The sequence below is a fragment of the Mustela nigripes genome, chromosome 3, assembly GCF_022355385.1.
Source record: "Mustela nigripes isolate SB6536 chromosome 3, MUSNIG.SB6536, whole genome shotgun sequence".
Lineage (NCBI taxonomy): Eukaryota > Metazoa > Chordata > Mammalia > Carnivora > Mustelidae > Mustela > Mustela nigripes.
Window position 1 is genome coordinate 132,883,840 of NC_081559.1, and position 19,767 is coordinate 132,903,606.

The window sequence follows — 19,767 nt, forward strand, 5'->3', positions numbered from 1 at the left end:
TAGGGCACCTGGGTAGCTCAGTGGGTTAAAGCCTCTGCCTTTGGCTCAGGTCATAATCCCAGGGTCCTGGGATCGAGCCCCGCATCGGGCTTCTGCTCAGTGGAGAGCCTGCTTCTCCCCACTCTCTGCCTACCTCTCTGCCTACTTGTGATTTCTGTCTGTCAAATGAATGAATAAAATCTTAAAACAAAAAAAAAACTAGCCATTATTATTATTATTATGTTTCATCCAGTAGTGCCTAAAACATGTTGCTGTTTAACAATAAACTGTTTTATTGTTGCTTTTAATAAAGGCCATATCATTGTATATATTAAAAAAAAAAGAAAATGGTTTTCAAAAACTTAGATTTATACGGACATTATTTCTTCTAAGCAGCATTCACAGAAAGACTACTTTTAACCAGTGGGCTCATCTAGTGTACTTATGATGTAGTTTGGTATACTACAGACAACGTGAGCCATTTTTGATGGGTTCAGATACACTAACTGATTTCTCACCTCAGGATTTTATGGTGATAGAAGTAAGTGTTTGCAGTTAGAATCTGCTGAAACATTATTTGAGAGAAAATTTATAAGTAACACCTGTGTTTTTTGTTTGTTTTATTTATTTTCAGTGTTCTAGTAATGTTAGGCAATACCATTTATTCTTAAAGTTGGATATATATTTATTCTACCTTTTAAAACATTATTGAAATATCATGCCTTCATTTTTTAAATTAATAGCATTTATATTTTTTAGAACCATGTTAGGCTTATAGCGGAGTTGAATGGAAAACACAGAGAATATTTTCTTGTAAAATTATTTAAAAATAAAAGATAATTGTTAGTTTTCCAGTTATGTTCCTGCCAATTTCTTATTATGTTTAAGAGAAAATGCTTTCCTTAGGAAAATACAGTTTTATGAATGTTCTAGTTCAGTTGTGAAGTACCATAGTTTTAAACCAGTTTTATTCCCTTTAATGTATTTTGCTCTCAGTTATGAAGTTATCATTACTAGCTGTAATTTTTCTTTTATTCATTTATGCCTGATATATTTTTGTCCATTTTCTTAGTTTTTACCTTTGTGTCACCATTTACTTTTTATTTAGCTTGTATATTTTGTTTGTTAAATTTGGTTTTATGTGTTTTTTTTTTAATTCAGTTTTTTATCCTAATCAGAGAATTATCTTTTGAGCAGTGATACCTAAATCCATCAATCCATCTGTTTTTATCATACCCAATATATTGATCATATTAATTGAATTTCTGACTTTTTTTGTTCTTTTATGCTTCCTTGATGGTTATTTGTTTTCTCACTATGTGGAGCATGCTTTGTTTGCTTCATCCTCTGTGGTCTTTTAGAAGGTTTCTTTTGTTTTTATAATTGTGCTTGTGGGCATCTAGTGGTCTTAAGAAAAAAGAAAATCTATTTTTAACTTTGTCAAAGTCACCAGTGAAAGTGATATTTGATTTTGTACCATGCAAAATGAACAGTTCAACATCCATACATATAGTCTGGGCTGGGTGTTTTTTGTTTTGTTTTTGTTTTTTAACCAGATAATTATTATTGGATTTTGTTGGGAAGTTTTATGTTCTCTGCATTTTGATTTTATGTGAAGTTGGGAGCTGTTAACTTGATTATGCCGTAAACTGAAACCCTCTTTTATTTCTTATGGAGACATAGAATGCTGTTGTGATCTGGAAAATTCCCTCATTGTGATGCTTTTGGTGACAAGGGATCTAGGTTTTATAGGTTGATTTATATTATTTTCCAGAAAATAGTTTTTGTGTTTTGTATTGTCCTGTTTCTTTTTATTATTAAGACAAGTGTTTTTCTTAGTTCTATTTTTTGTTTTTGTTGTTTTCCTAATACTTGGTATGCTGTTGCTTTACTTATGTTTGTTGAATTTTTTTGTTCTCATCTGAGAGTCCTTTTGTTTTAAAATCTAAATCAATTTATGTTTATCATAGCTGATGTTTTCGATCTTACATAATTGAATTTCTGACTTTGTTTTGGTAAAAAGTATTTTATTAAATAAAAACAATAGCATTCTGAACTCCCTAAATGGTGTTATTAACTATTAGGAGTGTTTGTGTACACAGACACACATATATGTATACATACATGTATGTGTGTATGTGTATATGCATACTTATGTTGGTGTGTGTGTATATATATACATATTTGTTTATATATGCGTGTGTGTGTGTATAAATATACACACATATATATGTATATACATATATATACGTATAATTTTTTTCCTCCAGCGCTTGAGACAGCCTTCTCCTGTAGTTCCTGCTCTTCAGAACAAAATTGCAAGCAGACTTCAAAGACCTCCTTCAGTTGACAGCATTATAAGTTCCTTTATTCAGGTATATATTTTTTCTTTTGATTTGTTAATCTTAGCTAAGTTATTTCCGATGATGGGAATTGAATGAGATTTTTTTTTTATTCATCATATTTAGCTATGTTATAGTTTTTCAATTCTGAAATATAGACAGTGTTTGCATTTATTTGTTGTATCAGCTGTAACTGATAATGCTTGGTGTCATAAAGTTTAAATTCTTTTGACAGAGTATAATTTAGCAAATGGTTTTTGTCCAACCCTCTCAAGGCCTTTTCTTTGGTAATATATTATCTGGCTAGCTGTAGTTATGCTAATGAAGTCCCTTAAACTTTTGACTGAGCTGTGATCAAAAGAGAGCTAGGAGAATGTTCCAGAAGAGTTGATCCTTGAGTTGACTCTTGAAGAATGAGTAGGAAGTTGCCATAATGAGGAGGAATCAAAATCATGGAAGTGTAAACCATATGACACAAATGGAGAAGAATACACCATGGTTTGGGCTGGCCTCAGAAGGCCTGACCAGGGCGTCAACAGAGTTAGACGTCAAACCATAAGTAGGATGTTGTAGGGAGTTTGGCTTTATTCCCATAAATGAGTGAATACCAAATGGACTAATTACCAGAATAGACAAAGCAAATGTTAGAACATTGTCCTGAATCCCACCCTCTGAGATTCTGATTTAATAGGTGTGTGGTAGATAATGAATGGGGATGCTTTGTAATACTTTAAGTAGGAGAATGACATGTCATAAGTTGGAGAATGGCCATATTTGTTTTATATAACGTTCTCTCAGGCACTGGTGTGAAGATGTATTTTAGAGGTTGGGTAAGACCGTAAACATGGGGAGAAGTTACAGTGGTTTTGCAGGAGTCCAGTTGTGAGACTTTTAGGACTCAAAGCCAGTGACACTAAGAACTGAGATTGGGTGAAAATTTTAAGACATATTTAAGAGACACAAGTACTGGCATTTACAGACTATGTTTATGGGGGTAAGTGTCAGTGACAATTTTCAAGTTTCTTGTTAGATTTATATAGAGTGGGTGGTTGAAGATACAGTTTGTGGCTAAGGAAGGAGCTCTCGACTGGTTTTGTAGATTTGGAAGCCACTAACATATTTCCTTGTCATATTAGTACAGTTGTCTCGGATGAATTTGGGGGAAGTAAAAAGAGCTGAGATTGGAATACCAGGGAATTAAAAATTTAAGAAGCAGAGAAAGGAAATAAAGATAGAGAACGTGACAGAGAATGGCAATATCAGTTGCTACTGGCCAAGTAAAATAAGGGTGTAAAATGCCCATTGAATGTGTTATTTGGGGATCACCTGCTGACTTTGGTAAGAGCTGTGTTAGTGGAGTGATAGGGTAGAAGCAAAGGTAGTAGCTGTGTGGTGAGAAGTGAATGGGCATGAGAAAGTAGACACCGTGTTGCATCTATTCTTGAAAGGATGGCTGTGGAGGGAAGTAGAGAAGGGATAGTAGATGATGATGAAGGAGGAGGTAAGAATCTTTTTTTTTTTTTAAGGATTTTTTTTTTTTAAGATTTTATTTATTTGAAAGAGAAAAAGAGAGAGAGAGAGAGAGAACATAAGAAGTGGAGGGTCAGAGCAGACTCCCTGTGGAGCAGGGAGCCCGATGTGGGGCTTAATCCCAGCATTCCAGGATCATGACCTGAGCCAAAGGCAGTCATTTAACCAACTGAGCCACCCAGGCACACAAGAAGGAAGAGACTTTTAAGCATAAGCTGAGAAAATAGAGCGATTGGAGGAGGTCGGAGTCACTTACTAGATACAGAGGACAGGTGACAGGATTGTATTTGGATGAAGCAAGGACACTTCCGTTGTGACGGGAAAGAAAAACACATGTTAGGTAAGTGTATAGGTTGGATAGGGGGAAATCTGGTTCCTTTTACGTATAGTTCCTTCAAAAAATTTTTCTTTTCAAGCTTCTGAATAGGGAAGACATACTGAATGTATCTTTGTTATGATTGTTAAACAGGAAAGTTCCATATCCAGGGCACAGTCTCCTCCGGTACCTGCCAGGAGAAACCAGCTCCGTGCAGAAGGTAGAGTTAACTATTAAGTCTGTAACTTGTAATATTTCTCTTTTAAGCTTTTTATTGAAATAATTAAAGACTCACAGAATGTTGCAGAAGAGCATAGTGAAGTCCTGTGTACCTTCCTGCAGCTTCCCTCAGTGGTACTATCTTATATAGAACAGTAACCAGGAACTTGGCTTGGTTGGTATGCTCTACAGACCTCCATCAGGTCTCACAGTTTTAACACAAAGTAATTGGTGTGTGTTTGTGTTTGTGTGTGGTTCTGTGCGTTTTTATTATGTATAATTTGTATAACTACTGCACAATCAAGGTATAGAACTGTGGCATCAGGGGTGCCTGGTGGCTCAGTGATTAAGTGTCTGCCTTTGACTCAGATCACGATCCTGGGGTCCTGGGATTGAGACCCACATCAGGCTCCCTGCCTCTCCCCTCTTCTTATATTCTCTCTCTCTCTTTCTCTAATAAAATCTTTAAAAAAAAAACAAACCGAACAAGAAGAACTGCGGCATCACCGCAAAGTAACTCTCTTATGTTGTGCTGCTTCTTTATAGTTGCTCTCTCCCCAGCCCAAGATATTTCTAAAGTCTGGCAGTTCCTGTATTTTCAGAAATGTGTGTATCTTATGGGTATTCATAAATATGATCTGTATTTATAAAACATTAAAAATGACTTTCATAAAATTTTGTCTCTAAGCATTTTAGTTTTGTGTAAGTGTGGTTATGTTTTAATGTTTAATCTTCTGTGATTATGCCTGTTTTAATTTTTACTTGTTAATGTGAATTTGCAGAGGAGAAAAAAAATGTAATTATGGAGTTATCAGAAATGAGAAAACAGCTTCGTAGTGAAGAACGGCGTCTACAAGGGCGGTTGCTACACATTGACAGTGATGATGAAATTCATATAAGGCAAGTTTCAACTCGAGTTTTTTGTTTCTTCTTGTGTTTTGTTGTTCTTGTCTTCAGGAAAAGGAGTTCCACATAAATCAGAACCTATCCAGTAATTCTACAGTTTTGGACCAGGATTATTTCTTTATTTTAAAATCGCATATATTAGAATGGATAAGTAGCATGCTTAAGAAAAGTTTTTAACAGGGCGCCTGGGTGGCTCAGTGGGTTAAGCCGCTGCCTTCGGCTCAGGTCATGATCTCAGAGTCCTGGGATCGAGTCCCGCATCGGGCTCTCTGCTCAGCAGGGAGCCTGCTTCCCCCTCTCTCTCTGCCTGCCTCTCCATCTACTTGTGATTTCTCTCTGTCAAATAAATAAATAAAATCTTTAAAAAAAAAAAAAAAAAAAAAAAAAAGAAAAGTTTTTAACAGATTGTTGGTGAAATTGTAATACTGAAATAGCCTTTTCCCTGAAAAGAAATATAGCTAAATAATTATATCCTAGTGGAGGGACTCAGTGCAACCAATCTAAAACAGTATATGATTTATTAAGTCTATTTTTGTTTGTAACATGTGATAGGTTTCCTTTTTCTTTTTTCCTTTTTTGGCAAAGTGGCTTTTTCTTTAACCAATATGCTTTTACTTTTTTTTTCATGTAAATTCAATTAATTATCATATAATGTATTATTAGGTTCAGAAGTAGAGGTCAGTGTTTCATTAGTCTTATGTAATTCCCATGTTCATTACTTCACTTGCCCTCCTTAACGTCCATCACCAGTTTACCCTAACCCCCAACCCCTCTCCCCCCAGCAATGCCCAGTTTGTTTCATATGATTAAGAGTCTCTTAGGGTTTCTGTCTCTCTCTGAAATTTTCTTATTTTATTTTTTACCCTCCTCCCGTAAGATCTTCTGTTTTGTTTTATAAATTCTGCATATGATTGAGATCATATGACAGTTGTCTTTCTCTGATTGATTTATTTCACTTAGCTTAGATTTATTTCACTCCAGTTTGATCCTTGTCATTACAAATGGCAATTTCATGGTTGAGTAGTATTCCATTATATGTTTATATCACATCTTCTTTATCCATTCATCTCTCAGTGGTCATCTGGGCTCTTTCCATAGTTTGGCCATTATAGACATTGCTGCTATGAACATTGGGGTGCAGGTGCCCCTTTGGATCACTACGTTTATATCTTTGGGGTAAATCTCTAGTACTGTAATTGCTGGGTCGTAGGATAGCTCTATTTTTAACTTCTTGAGGAAGCTCCATACTGTTTTCCAGAGTGGCTGCACCAGTTTGCATTCCCACTAACAGGGTAAGAGGGTTCCTCTTTGTCCCACATCCTCAGCAACATCTGTCTTTTCCTGACTTGCTGATTTTAGCTATTCTGACTGATGTGAGGTGGTATCTCATTGTGGTTTGGAATTGGATTTCCCTGATGCCGAGTGATATGGAGCATTTTTTCATGTATCTGTTGGCCATTTGTATGTCTTCTTTGGAAAAATGGCTTTCATGTCTTCTGCCCATTTCTTGATTAGATTATTTGTTCTTTGGGTGTTCGGTCTGATAAGTTCTTTATAGATTTTGTGATGCAAGCCCTTTATCTGATAAGACATTTGGAAATATCTTCTCCCATTCTGTTGGTTGTCCTTTGGTTTTGTCAGCTGTTTCCTTTGTTGTGCAAAAGCTTTTGATCTTGATCAAGACCCAGTAGTTAATTTTTCCCTTTGTTTCTCTTGCCTTTGGGGAAGTGTCTAGCAAGAAGTTGCTGTGGCTGAGGTTACAGAATTGGCTGCCTGGATTTAGGATTTTGAAGGATTCCTGTATCACTTTCAGGTCTTTCATCCATTTTTATTCTATTTTTGTGTATGGTGTAAGGATATATGATCCACTGTCAGTCTTTTGCATGTGGCTGTCCAATTTTCACAGCACTCTTCAGTTGTTGAAGAGACTGTCTTTTTTCCACTGGATATTATTTCCTGCCTTATTCAAGATTAGCTGACCAGAGTGTTGAGGGTCCATTTGTGGGTTCTCTCTACTGTTCCATTGATCTATGTGTCTGTGTTGTGCCAGTATCATACTTTCTTGATAATTAGAATTTTGTAATAGAGCTTGAGGTCCAGGATTGTGATGCCATCAGCTTTGGTTTTCTTTTTCAATATTCCTTTGGCTATTTGGTGTCTTTTCTGGTTCCACACAAATTTGAGGATTATTGTTCCTGCTCTGTGCAAATAGTTGATTGTATATTGGTAGGGATTGCATTGAATGTGTAGATTGCTTGAGGTAGCATAGACATTTTAATAATATATGTTCTCCCAGTCCATGAGCATAGAACATTTTCCCATTTCTTTATGTCTGCCTCAGTTTCCTTCATGAGTGTTCTGTAGTTTCTGTAGTATAGATCCTTTGCTTCTTGGGTTAGACTTATTCCTAGGTATCTTAGGGGTTTTGGTGCAATTGTAAATGGAATAGACTACTTCTTTTTCTTCTGTCTATTTTTTGTGTATAGAGATGCAGTTGATTTCTGTGTATGATATTATAGCCTGCCACTTTGCTGAATTCTTGTATGAGTTCTAGCAATTTGGGGATGGAATCTTTTGGGTTTTCCACATAGAGTATCTTCTTTACCAATTTGGATGCCTTTTATTTCTTTTTGTTGTCTGACTGGTGAGGCTAGGACTTCTAGTACTGTGTTAAACAACAGTAGTCACAGTAGACATCCCTGCCGTGTTCCTGACCTTAGAGGAGAAGCTCTCAGTTTTTCCCCACTGAGAATGATATTCACTGTGAGCTTTTCATATATGGCTTTTATGATGTTGAGATATGTTCCCTTTATCCCTGCACTGTGAAGAGTTTAATCAAGGAAGGATGCTGTACTTTGTCAAATGCTTTATCTGCATCTATCAAGAGGATCATATGGTTCTTGTCCTTTCTTTTATTAATGTAGTGTATCAATCACATTGATTGATTTGCAGAGGTTGAACCACCCTTGCAGCCCAGGAAAAAATCCCACTTGGTCGTGGTGTATAATCCTTTTAATATACTGTTGGAGTCTATTGGCTATGGTCTTTCAGTTTTACTTTTGGATCCTACTGGCTAGTATCTTGGTGAGAATTTTGGCATCCATGTTCATCAGGGATCTTCTTGGTCTGTAATTCTCCTTTTTGGTAGGGTCTTTGTCTGCTTTTGGGATCAAGGTAATGCAGGCTTCATAGAAAGGGTTTGGAAGTTTTCCTTCCATTTTTATTTTTTGAAACAGCTTCAGAAGAACAGGTATTAATTCTTATTTAAATATTTGATGGAATTCCCCTGGGAGGTCATCTGGCCCTGGGCTCTTGTTTCTTGGGAGATTTTTGATTACTGCTTCAATTTCCTTGCTGGTTATGGGTCTGTTCAGGTTTTTTCTTTCTTCGTGATTGTTTTGGTAGTTTATAAGTCCCTAGGAATGCATTTATTTCTTCCAGATTGCCTCATTTGTTAGCATATAGTTGCTCATAATATGTTCTTAAAACTATTTCTATGGTGTTGGTCATGATTTCTCATCTTTCACTCATGATTTTATTAATTTGATTCCTTTCTCATTTCTTTTTGATAAATCTGGCCAGGGGTTTATCAATCTTATTAATTCTTTCAAAGAACCAGCTCCTAGTTTCGTTGATTTGTACTACTGTTCTTTTGGTTTCTATTTCATTGATTTCTGCTCTGATCTTTTATTAAATTTCTCTTCTCCAGCTGGGGTTAGGCTGTATTTGCTGTCCTTTACCAGCTCCTATAGATATAAGGTCAGGTTGAGTATTTGAAACCTTTCTTATTTCTTGAGAAAGGCTCATACTGCTGTATCCTTCCCTCTTAGGACCCCCTTTGCTGCAGCCCAAAGGTTTTGAACAGCTGTGTTTTCATTTCCATTTGTTTCCATGAATTTTTAAAATTCTTCTTTAATTTCCTGGTTGACTCATTCATTCTTTAGTATGATGCTCTTTAGCCTCCATGTATTTGAGTTCTTTCCAACTTTCCTCTTGTGGTTGAGTTCTAGTTTCAAAACATTGTGGTCTGAAAATATGCAGGGGGTGCGCCTGGGTGGCTCAGTGGGTTAAGCCTTTGCCTTTGGCTCAGGTCTTGATCTCAGGGTCCTGGGATCAAACCCTGCATTGAGCTCTCTGCTCTGCGGGGAGCCTGCTTCCCCCCTCTCTCTCTGCCTTCAGCTCTGCCTACCTGATGCCTCTCTCTTTGTCAAATAAATAAATAAAATCTTAAAAAAAAAAAAAAGAAAATATACAGGGAATGATCCCCATCTTTTGGTACCAGTTGAGACCTGATTTGAGACCCAGGATGTGATCTCTTCTGGAGATGTTCCATGTGCACTGGAGAAGAATGTGTATTCTGTTGCTTTAGGATGGAGTGCCCTGAAGAAAGGCACTGTGATGGACTGTGAAGTCCATCCGGACTAGTGTGTCATTCAATAGCCCTTGTTTCCCTGTTGATCTTCTGCTTCGATGATCTGTCCAATTCAGTTCCTGGGGTGTTAAAGTCCCCTACTATTATTGATGTGCTTCTTTGATTTAGTTATTAATTGGCTTGTAATTTTGGCTGCTCCCATGTTAGGGGCATAAGTATTTACAACTATTAGATCTTCTTGTTGGATATACACTTTAATTATGATACAGTATCCTTCCTCATCCCGTATTACAGTCTTTGGTTTAAAATCTAATTTGTCTGATACAAGAATTGTTAACCCAGCTTTCTTTTGATGTCCATTAACATGATTAATGGTTTTCCACCCCCTCACTTTCAATCTGGAGGTGTCTTTCAGTCCAAACTGAGTCTCTTGCAGACAGTTGTATGGATGGGTCTTGCTTTTTTATTCAATTTGATACCCTGTGTCTTTTGGGGGCATTTGGCCCATTTACATTCAGAGTAACTATTGAAAGATATGAACTTAGTGCCATTATATTACCTGTAAAGTCACTGTTTCTGTATATATTGTCTCAATTCCTTTCTGGTCTATGTTACTTTTGGGCTCTTTCTTTCTTTCTTTTTAATATTTCTTCCAGGGCTGGTTTAGTGATCACAAATTCTTACAGTTTCCATTTGTCCTTGAAGCATTTTTATGCTTTCTTCAGTTTTGAATGAGAGCCTTGCTGGATAAAGTATTTTTGGTTGCATATTTTTCGCATTTAGCACCCAGAATATATCATGCCAGTCCTTTCTGGCCTGCCAGGTCTCTGTGGATAGGTCTCCTGCCAGTCTAATGTTTCTATCCTTGTAGGGACCTCTTGTACTAAGCTGCTTTCAGGAATTTCTCCCTGTGTCTGAGATTAGCAAGTTTCACTATTATATGTCAAGGTGCTGACCTATTATACCCGATTTTGAGAGGTGTTCTCTGTGCATCCTGGACTTGAATGCCTATTTCCTTTCCCAGATTAGGGAAGTTTTTGCTATAATTTGCTCCAGTACACATTGTGCCCTACTCCCTTTCCTCTACTGGGATCCCATTCTAACATTGTTTTGGTTTATGGTATCACTTACCTCTCGAATTCTCCCCTTTATAGCCAGTTGTTGTTTATGTCTTTTTTTCTCAGCTTCTTTATTCTCCATCATTTTATCTTCTGTATCACTAATTCACTCTTTTGCCTCATTATTGTGACAGAGCCTCCATTTTTTTAAAAAGATTTTATTTATTTATTTAACAGACAGAGATCACTAGTAGGCAGAGAGGCAGGCAGAGAGAGAGAGGAGGAAGCAGGCTCCCTGCTGAGCAGAGAGCTTGATGTGGGGCTCAATCCCAGGACCCTGAGATCATGACCTGAGCCAAAGGCAGAGGCTTTAACCCGCTGAGCCACCCAGGCGCCCTAGAACCTCCATTTTTATTGCATTTCATTAATAGCCTTTTTTTATCTAGTTCTTTTATTTTTTCCAGGATAGGCTTCTGTAATGTCTTCTATACTTTTTACAAGCCTAGCTAGTGCTTTTATAATCATTATTCTGAATTCTAGTTCTGACCTTTTATTCACGTCCATACTAATTAGGTCTCTGGCCTTGATAACTGCCTCTTGTTCTCTTTTTTGAGGTGAGTATTTTTTTTAATTTTTTATTTTTCATAAACATATATTTTTATCCCCAGGGGTACAGGTCTGTGAATCGCCAGGTTTACACACTTCACAGCACTCACCATAGCACATACCCTCCCCAGTGTCCAAAACCCCACCCCCCTCTCCTAACACCCCTCCCGCCAGCAACCCTCAGTTTGTTTTGTAAGATTAAGAGTCACTTATGTTTTGTCTCCCTCCCGATACCATCTTGTTTCATTTATTCTTTTCCTATGCCCCAAACCTCCCATGTTGCATCACCACTTCCTCATATCAGGGAGATCATATGATAGTTGTCTTTCTCTGATTGACTTATTTTGCTAAGCGTGATACCCTCTAGTTCTATCCACGTCATCGCAAATGGCAAGATTTCATTTCTTTTGATGGCTGCATAGTATTCCATTGTGTATATATACCACATCTTCTTGATCCATTCATCTGTTGATGGACATCTAGGTTCTTTCCATGGTTTGGCTATTGTAGACATTGCTGCTATAAACATTCGGGTGCATATGCCCCTTCGGATCACTACATTTGTATCTTTAGGGTAAATACCCAGTTGTGCAGTGGCTGGGTCATAAGGTAGCCCAATTTTCAACGTTTAAAGGAACCTCCATGCTATTTTCCAGAGTGGTTGCACCACCTTGTGTTCCCACCAACAGTGTAGGAGGGTTCCCCTTTCTCCACATCCTCGCCAGCATCTGTCATTTCCTGACTTGTTAATTTTAGCCTTTCTGACTGGTGTGAGGTGATATCTCATTGTGGTTTTGATTTGTATTTCCCTGATGCCGAGTGATGTGGAGCACTTTTTCATGTGTCTATTGGCAATCTGGATGTCTTCTTTGCAGAAATGTCTGTTCATGTCCTCTGCCCATTTCTTGATTGGATTATTTGTTCTTTGGGTGTTGAGTTTGCTAAGTTCTTTATAGATTTTGGACACTAGCCCTTTATCTGATCTGTCATTTGCAAATATCTTCTCCCATTCTGTCAGTTGTCTTTTGGTTTTGTTAACTGTTTCCTTTGCTGTGCAAAAACTTTTGATCTTGATAAAATCCCAATAGTTCATTTTTGCCCCCGCTTCCCTTGCCTTTGGTGATGTTCCTAGGAAGATGTTGCTGCAGCTGAGGTCGAAGAGGTTGCTGCCTGTGTTCTCCTAAAGGATTTTGATGGAGTCCTTTCTCACACTGAGGTCTTTCATCCATTTTGAGTCTATTTTTGTGTGTGGTATAAAGAAATGGTCCAATTTCATTTTTCTGCATGTGGCTGTCCAGTTGTCCCAACACCATTTGTTGAAGAGGCTGTCTTATTTCCATTGGACATTCTTTCCTGCTTTGTCGAAGATTAGTTGACCATAGAGTTGAGGGTCTATTTCTGGGCTTTCTATTCTGTTCCATTGATCTATGTGTCTGTTTTTATGCCAGTACCATGCTGTCTTGGTGATGACAGCTTTGTAAGAGAGCTTGAAGTCCAGAATTGTGATGTCACTAACTTTAGCTTTCTTTTTCAATATTCCTTTTGCTATTCAAGGTCTTTTCTGGTTCCATATAAATTTTAGGATTGTTTGTTCCATTTTTTTAAAAAAGATGGATGGTACTTTGATAGGTATTGCATTAAATGTGTAGATTGCTTTAGGTAGCATAGACATTTTCACAATATTTATTCTTCCAATCCAGGAGCGTGGAACATTTTTCCATTTCTTTGTATCTACCTCCATTTCTTTCATGAGTACTTTATAGTTTTCTGAATATAGAGTCTTTGCCTCTTTGGTTGGTTTATTCCTAGGTATCTTATGGTTTTGGGTGCAATTGTAAATGGGATTGACTCCTTACTTTCTTCTGTCTTGTTGTCAGTATAGAGAAATGTGACTGATTTCTGTGCATTGATTATATATCCTGACACTTGACTGAATTCCTGTACAAGTTCTAGCAGTTTTGGAGTGGAGTCTTTTGGGTTTTCCACATATAGTATCATATGATCTGCGAAGACTGCTAGTTTGACTTCTTCTTTGCTGATTTGGATGGCTTTAATTTCCTTTTGTTGTCTGATTGCTGAGGCTAGGACTTCTAGTACTATGTTGAATAGCAGTGGTGATAATGGACATCCCTGCCGTGTTCCTGACCTTAGCGGGAAAGCTTTCAGTTTTTCTCCATTGAGAATGATATTTGTGGTGGGTTTTTCATAGATTGCTTTGATAATATTGAGGTATGTGCCCTCTATCCCTACACTTTGAAGAGTTTTGATCAGAAAGGGATGTTGTACTTTGTCAAATGCTTTTTTCAGCATCTATGAGAGTATCATATGGTTCTTGTTTTTTCTTTTATTGATATGTTGTATCACATTGATTGATTTGCGGATGTTGAACCAACCTTGCAGCCCTGGAATAAATCCCACTTGGTCGTGGTGAATAATCCTTTTGATGTGCCGTTGAATCCTATTGGCTAGTATTTTAGTGAGAATTTTCGCATCTGTGTTCATCAAGGATATTGGTCTCTAGTTCTCTTTTTTGATTGGATCCTTGTCTGGATTGGGGTCAAAGTGATGCTGGCCTCATAAAATGAGTTTGGAAGTTTTCCTTCCATTTCTATTTTTTGGAACAGTTTCAGGAGAATAGGAATTAGTTCTTCTTTAAATGTTTGGTAGAATTCCTCCGGAAAGCCGTCTGGCCCTGGGCTTTTGTTTGCTTGGAGATTTTTGATGACTTTTTTCAATCTCTTTACTGGTTATGGATCTGTTCAGGCTTTCTATTTCTTTCTGGTTCAGTTGTGGTAGTTTACATGTCTCTAGGAATGCATCCATTTCTTCCAGATTGTCAAATTTGTGGCGTACAGTTGCTCATAGTGTGTTCTTATAATTGTCTGTATTTCTTTGGTGTTGGTTGTGATCTCTCCTCTTTCATTCATGATTTTATTTATTTGGGTCCTTTCTCTTTTCTTTTTGATAAGTCTGGCCAGGGGTTTATCAATTTTATTAATTCTTTCAAAGAACCAGCTTCTAGTTTCGTTGATTTGCTCTACTGTTTTTTTGGTTTCTATTTCATTAATTTCTGCTCTGATCTTTATGATTTCTCTTCTCCTGCTGGGCTTAGGGTTTCTTTCTTGTTCTTTCTCCAGCTCCTTTAGGTGTAGGGTTAGGTTGTGTACTTGAGACCTTTCTTGTTTCTTGAGAACGTCTTGTACCGCTATATATTTTCCTCTCAGGACTGCCTTTATTGTGTCCCACAGATTTTGAATCGTTGTGTTTCCATTATCATTTGTTTCCATGAATTTTTTCAATTCTTCTTTAATTTCCTGGTTGACCATTCATTCTTTAGAAGGATGCTGTTTAGTCTCCATGTATTTGGGTTCTTTCCAAATTTGCTCTTGTGATTGAGTTCTAGCTTCAGAGCATTGTGGTCTGAAAATATGCAGGGAATGATCCCAATCTTTTTTTTTTTTTTTAAAAGATTTTATTTATTTATTTGACAGACAGAGATCACAAGTAGGCAGAGAGGCAGGCAGAGAGAGAGAAAGATAGATAGGGAAGCAGGCTTCCTGCGGAGCAGGGAGCCCGATGCGGGGCTCAATCCCAGGACCCTGAGATCATGACCCGAGCCGAAGGCAGCAGCCCAAACCACTGAGCCACCCAGGCGCCCCAATCCCAATCTTTTGATACCGGTTGAGACCTGATTTAGGACCGAGGATCTGATCTATTCTGGAGAATGTTCCATGTGCACTAGAGAAGAATGTGTATTCTGTTGCTTTGGGATGAAATGTTCTGAATATATCTGTGATGTCCATCTGGTCCAGTGTGTCATTTAAGGCCTTGATTTCCTTGTTGATCTTTTGCTTGGATGATCTGTCTATTTCAGTAAGGGGAGTGTTAAAGTCCCCTACTATTATTGTATTATTGTTGATGTGTTTCTTTGATTTTGTTATTAATTGGTTTATATAGTTCGCTGCTCCCACGTTGGGTGCATAGATATTTAAAGTTGTTAGATCTTCTTGTAGGACAGATCCCTTGAGTATGATATAGTGTCCTTCCTCATCTCTTATTATATTTTGGCTTAAAATCTAATTGATCTGATATAAGGATTTCCACACCTGCTTTCTTCTGATGTCCATTAGCATGGTAAATTCTTTTCAACCCCCTCACTTTAATTTTTTTAATTTTTTTTTTAAAGATTTTATTTATTTGACAGACAGAGATCACAAGTAGGCAGAGAGGCAGGCAGATAGAGAGTGAGAGAAGGAAGGAGGCTCCCTGCTGAGCAGAGAGCCCGATGTGGGACTCGATCCCAGGACCCTGAGATCATGACCTGAGCCGAAGGCAGCGGCTTAACCCACTGAGCCACCCAGGCGCCCTCAACCCCCTCACTTTAAATCTGGAGGTCTGTTCAGCTTTAAAATGAGTTTCTTGGAGGCAACATATAGATAGGATTTGTTTTTTTATCCATTCTGATACCCTGTGCCTTTTGATTGGGGCATTTAGCCCATTAACATTCAGGGTAACTATTGAGAAATATGAATTTAGTGCCATTGTATTGCCTGTCAGGTGACTGTTACTGTATATTGTCTCAGTTCCTTTCTGATCTACCACTTTTAGGCTCTCTCTTTGCTTAGACGACCCCTTTCAATATTTCCTGTAGAGCTGGTTTAGTGTTTGCAAATTCTTTCAGTTTTTGTTTGTCCTGGCAGAGATTAAAATAATCTCTCACTCTAATTTCAATGATAGGCCAGCTGGATATAGTATTCTTGGCTGCATGTTTTTCTCGTTTAGTGCTCTGAATATATCATGCCAGCTCTTTCTGGCCTGCCAGGTCTCTGTGGATAAGTCTGCTGCCAATCGAATATTTTTACCATTGTATGTTACAGACTTCTTTTCCCGGGCTGCTTTCAGGATTTTCTCTTTGTCACTAAGACTTGTAAATTTTACTATTAGGTGATGGGGTGTGGACCTATTATTGTTGATTTTGAGGGGGGTTCTCTGCACCTCCTGGATTTTGATGTTTGTTCCCTTTGCCATATTATGGAAGTTCTCTTCAATAATTCTCTCCAGTATTCCTTCTGCTTCCCTCTCTCTTTCTTCTTCTTCTGGAATCCCAATTATTCTAGTGTTGTTTCATCTTATGGTGTCACTTATCTCTCGAATTCTGCCCTCGTGGTCCAGTAGCTGTTTGTCCCTCCTTTGCTCAGCTTCTTTATTCTCTGTCATTTGGTCTTCTATATCGCTAATTCTTTCTTCGGCCTCATTTATCCTAGCAGTGAGAGCCCCCATTTTTGATTGCACCTCATTGACAGCTTTTTTTATTTCAACTTGATTAGATTTTATTTCTTTTATTTCTCCAGAAAGGGCTTTTATATCTCCCTAGAGGGTTTCTCTAATATCTTCCATGCCTTTTTCTTTTTTTTTTTTTACAGATTTTATTTATTTATTTCCCAGAGAGAGATCACAAGTCGATGGAGAGGCAGGCAGAGAGAGAGAGAGGGAAGCAGGCTCCCTGCCCAGCAGAGAGCCCGATGCGGGACTCGATCCCAGGACCCCAAGATCATGACCTGAGCCGAAGGCAGCGGCTTTAACCCACTGAGCCACCCAGGCGCCCCTCTTCCATGCCTTTTTCGAGCCCAGCTAGAACCTTGAGAATTGTCATTCTGAACTTTAGATCTGACATATTACCAATGTCTGTATTGATTAGGTCCCTAGCCTTCGGTACTGACTATTGTTCCTTTTTTTGTGGTGAATTTTGCAGCCTTTTTATTTTTTCCAGTTAAGAGTATAAGAAGGAGCAAGTAAAATACTAAAAGGGTGGCAAAAACCCCAGGAAAATATGCTTTAACCAAATCAGAAGAGATCCCAAATCTTGAGGGTGGAGAAAGGGGATAAAAAGAGTTTCAGAAAGAAAAAAGAAAAGAAAAGAAAAGAAAATTAAAAAACGAAAAGGGAAAACAAATAAAGAAAAATATATATATATTAGATAAACTAGTTAAAAAACATTAAAAAACAAAAGGGTAAAAGTTAAAAAAATTTAGCAGAAGAAAAAAAATTGAAAAAGAAAAAAAATTAAATTAACTGCAAGACTAAAGAATCATGGGAGAAAGCTGTGAGTTCTGTGCTTTGCTTTTTCCTCCTCTGGAATTCCGCTGCTCTCCTTGGTATTGAAACTGCACTCCTTGGTAGGTGAACTTGGTCCTGGCTGGATTTCTTGTTGATCTTCTGGGGGAGGGGCCTGTTGTAGTGATTCTCAAGCCTCCTTGTCTGAGGCAAAATTGCACCGCCCTTACCACCAGCCAGGCAGGCTGAGTAATCCGCTTCGGTTTGCTTTTGGGAACTTTTGTTCCCTGACCGCTTTCTGTAGATTTCCGGAGGAGGGGAATAAAAGTGGTGGCCTCCTGGTCTTCTGCTGGGAGTAGCCGAGAGCCGGGGCCCCCACCCCTCAGTGCGCCCTCAGAGAACAGAGCCCACTTACTCCCGTCTCCCTGGCTTCTGGCCATGCTCCGAGCCACCGAGTCTGTGACCGGTTCAAGGTAACCCCGAGCTTGGAGCTTACTCCTCGGCTCTGCCTCTTCCCCGTTCTAATACCTGCAAGCTCTGCGACATGCAGACACCCCCGATCCTTCCGTGACCCCTTGGGGCCTGGGGCCACACTGACCACGTGTGGGCTTCACCCTGGTTTAGCCTCTTGAGCGTTGTCCCTCAGCGGAACAGAGCTTTTAAAATTCCTGATTTTGTGTTCCGTTGCTCTGCCGCTTGCCGGGAGACACCCCCCCCCCCCCCCGGTCTATCTTCCTGTCGCTTTCGATTCACTTCTCTGCCAGTTCCACCTTTCAGAAAGTGGTTGATTTTCTGTTTCTAGAATTGCTGTTCTTCTTCTCTTCGATCTCCTGTTGGATTTGTAGGTGTTTGCAATCTTTAGATAAGCTATCTAGCTGTTCTCCTGCTAGCTGAAGTAGTCTCAGCCTGCTACTTCTCCACCATCTTCACTCCTCCCCGAGGTTTTTTTGTCTTGTCATTCTGTCCAGAGAAGAATAGATGAACAAGAGAACAAAATACTAAAGTGGCAACAATGACCCCAGATAATTTTAGAGGAGGACTTATATATATTAATTATAGTTTATAATTATTATAACTTATATGAATTACAACAGATTATATAATATATATTATATAATAATAAATTATAGTTTATAATTATATAAATTATAATTTATATTAATTATAATAATCAGAGGAGACGTGAAACCAGAATAAATAAAAATTTTAAAAAGGCAGTGAGAGAATATAATCAGACAGGTGAACAGAACAGAGCAATACACTGGACCCTGTGTGTAGTTTTGTCTGTTTATTAGAAAACTAGATTCCAAAATTGTATGGAAAGAAAAACTTAAACATATTCAAAAATAAAACTAAATACAATAAAGTTTAGAATGTTACTGTAAACAAATGAGAATTAAAAGACAAATAAAGGGAATATCAACAGACAGCTGAACAGAACAGAGCAATACACTACATCCTGAGTATTTTGGTCTGTTTGTTAGAAGAAACTGCATCCTAAAATTGTAAAGAAAGAAAAACTTTCATATATGTACAAAAATAAATTTAAATACAATGAAAGGCTAGAATGTAAGTGTAAACATGAAAATTTAAAAAGATTTTTAAAAAGTTGATAAAAAATAAGAAATTGGTTGAAAAAGAGCAGAAAAATTAAAATTGAAAGCCTAAGAATTGTGGCAAAAGACCATAAATTCTATATACTGTTTTCCCTTAGTGCTGGAGTTTTGCAGTTCTGTTTAATGGCTAAACTTGGTCTTGGCTGGATGTTCTTGTTGATCTTCTGGGAAAGTGTCTGTTCTGCTGATTCTCAAGTGTCTTTGCTTCAATCAGAACTTCATTGCCCTTGCCAGGGGGCCATGCTAAGTACAGTGGTCCAGTTTGCTCTGTGTGGTTTTGTTCCCTGAAAACTTTCTGCTCTACTTTAGAGGATGAGAATGAAAATGGCAGCCTCCCAATCTCTGGCCCCACACTGAAAGGTCATGGCCCACTCCTCAGTGCCCCCTCACAGATAAGGGGTCAATTACATCTATCTCCCTGGTGTCCATATGTACTTCTATGCTCACTCAGCTTGGACCAAGTGTTTCTATCTTAGGCATACAACTCAGTTGGAGTCTCCAAACCCTGAGCCTCCTTTGGCGCACACTTGTGCCACTGCTTCCCTGGGGAAAAAAGTTGGGTTGGTTCTGCCGCTTGGTGGACCCCTGCTTGGAGTGCAGTTGCCAAGCTGTTTGGTAGTTCATGATTTATGGAAACACTGACAGCCACACCTGGGCTTTCTGATTGCAGCCTGCTTCCCCATTTCAAACCCTAGGAGCTCTGCCACCCTTAGGCATCCCCAGTGTTTCTGTGACCCTGAGGATCCTAAGACCATACTGTCTCACCTAG

General features: G+C 38.3%; 1 protein-coding gene across 9 annotated transcripts in view; it reads left to right on the forward strand.

Moving 5' to 3' along the window:
- CSPP1 (centrosome and spindle pole associated protein 1) overlaps window positions 1-19,767 on the forward strand; it is a 168,164-nt gene that overhangs the window by 124,449 nt on the left and 23,948 nt on the right. For all 9 annotated transcript variants that reach the window (XM_059394672.1, XM_059394676.1, XM_059394673.1 and 6 more), the window contains 3 exons: window positions 2,250-2,354; window positions 4,321-4,387; window positions 5,169-5,286. In XM_059394672.1, coding sequence (XP_059250655.1) covers window positions 2,250-2,354; window positions 4,321-4,387; window positions 5,169-5,286 — 290 coding nt within the window. The remainder of the gene's footprint in view (window positions 1-2,249; window positions 2,355-4,320; window positions 4,388-5,168; window positions 5,287-19,767) is intronic.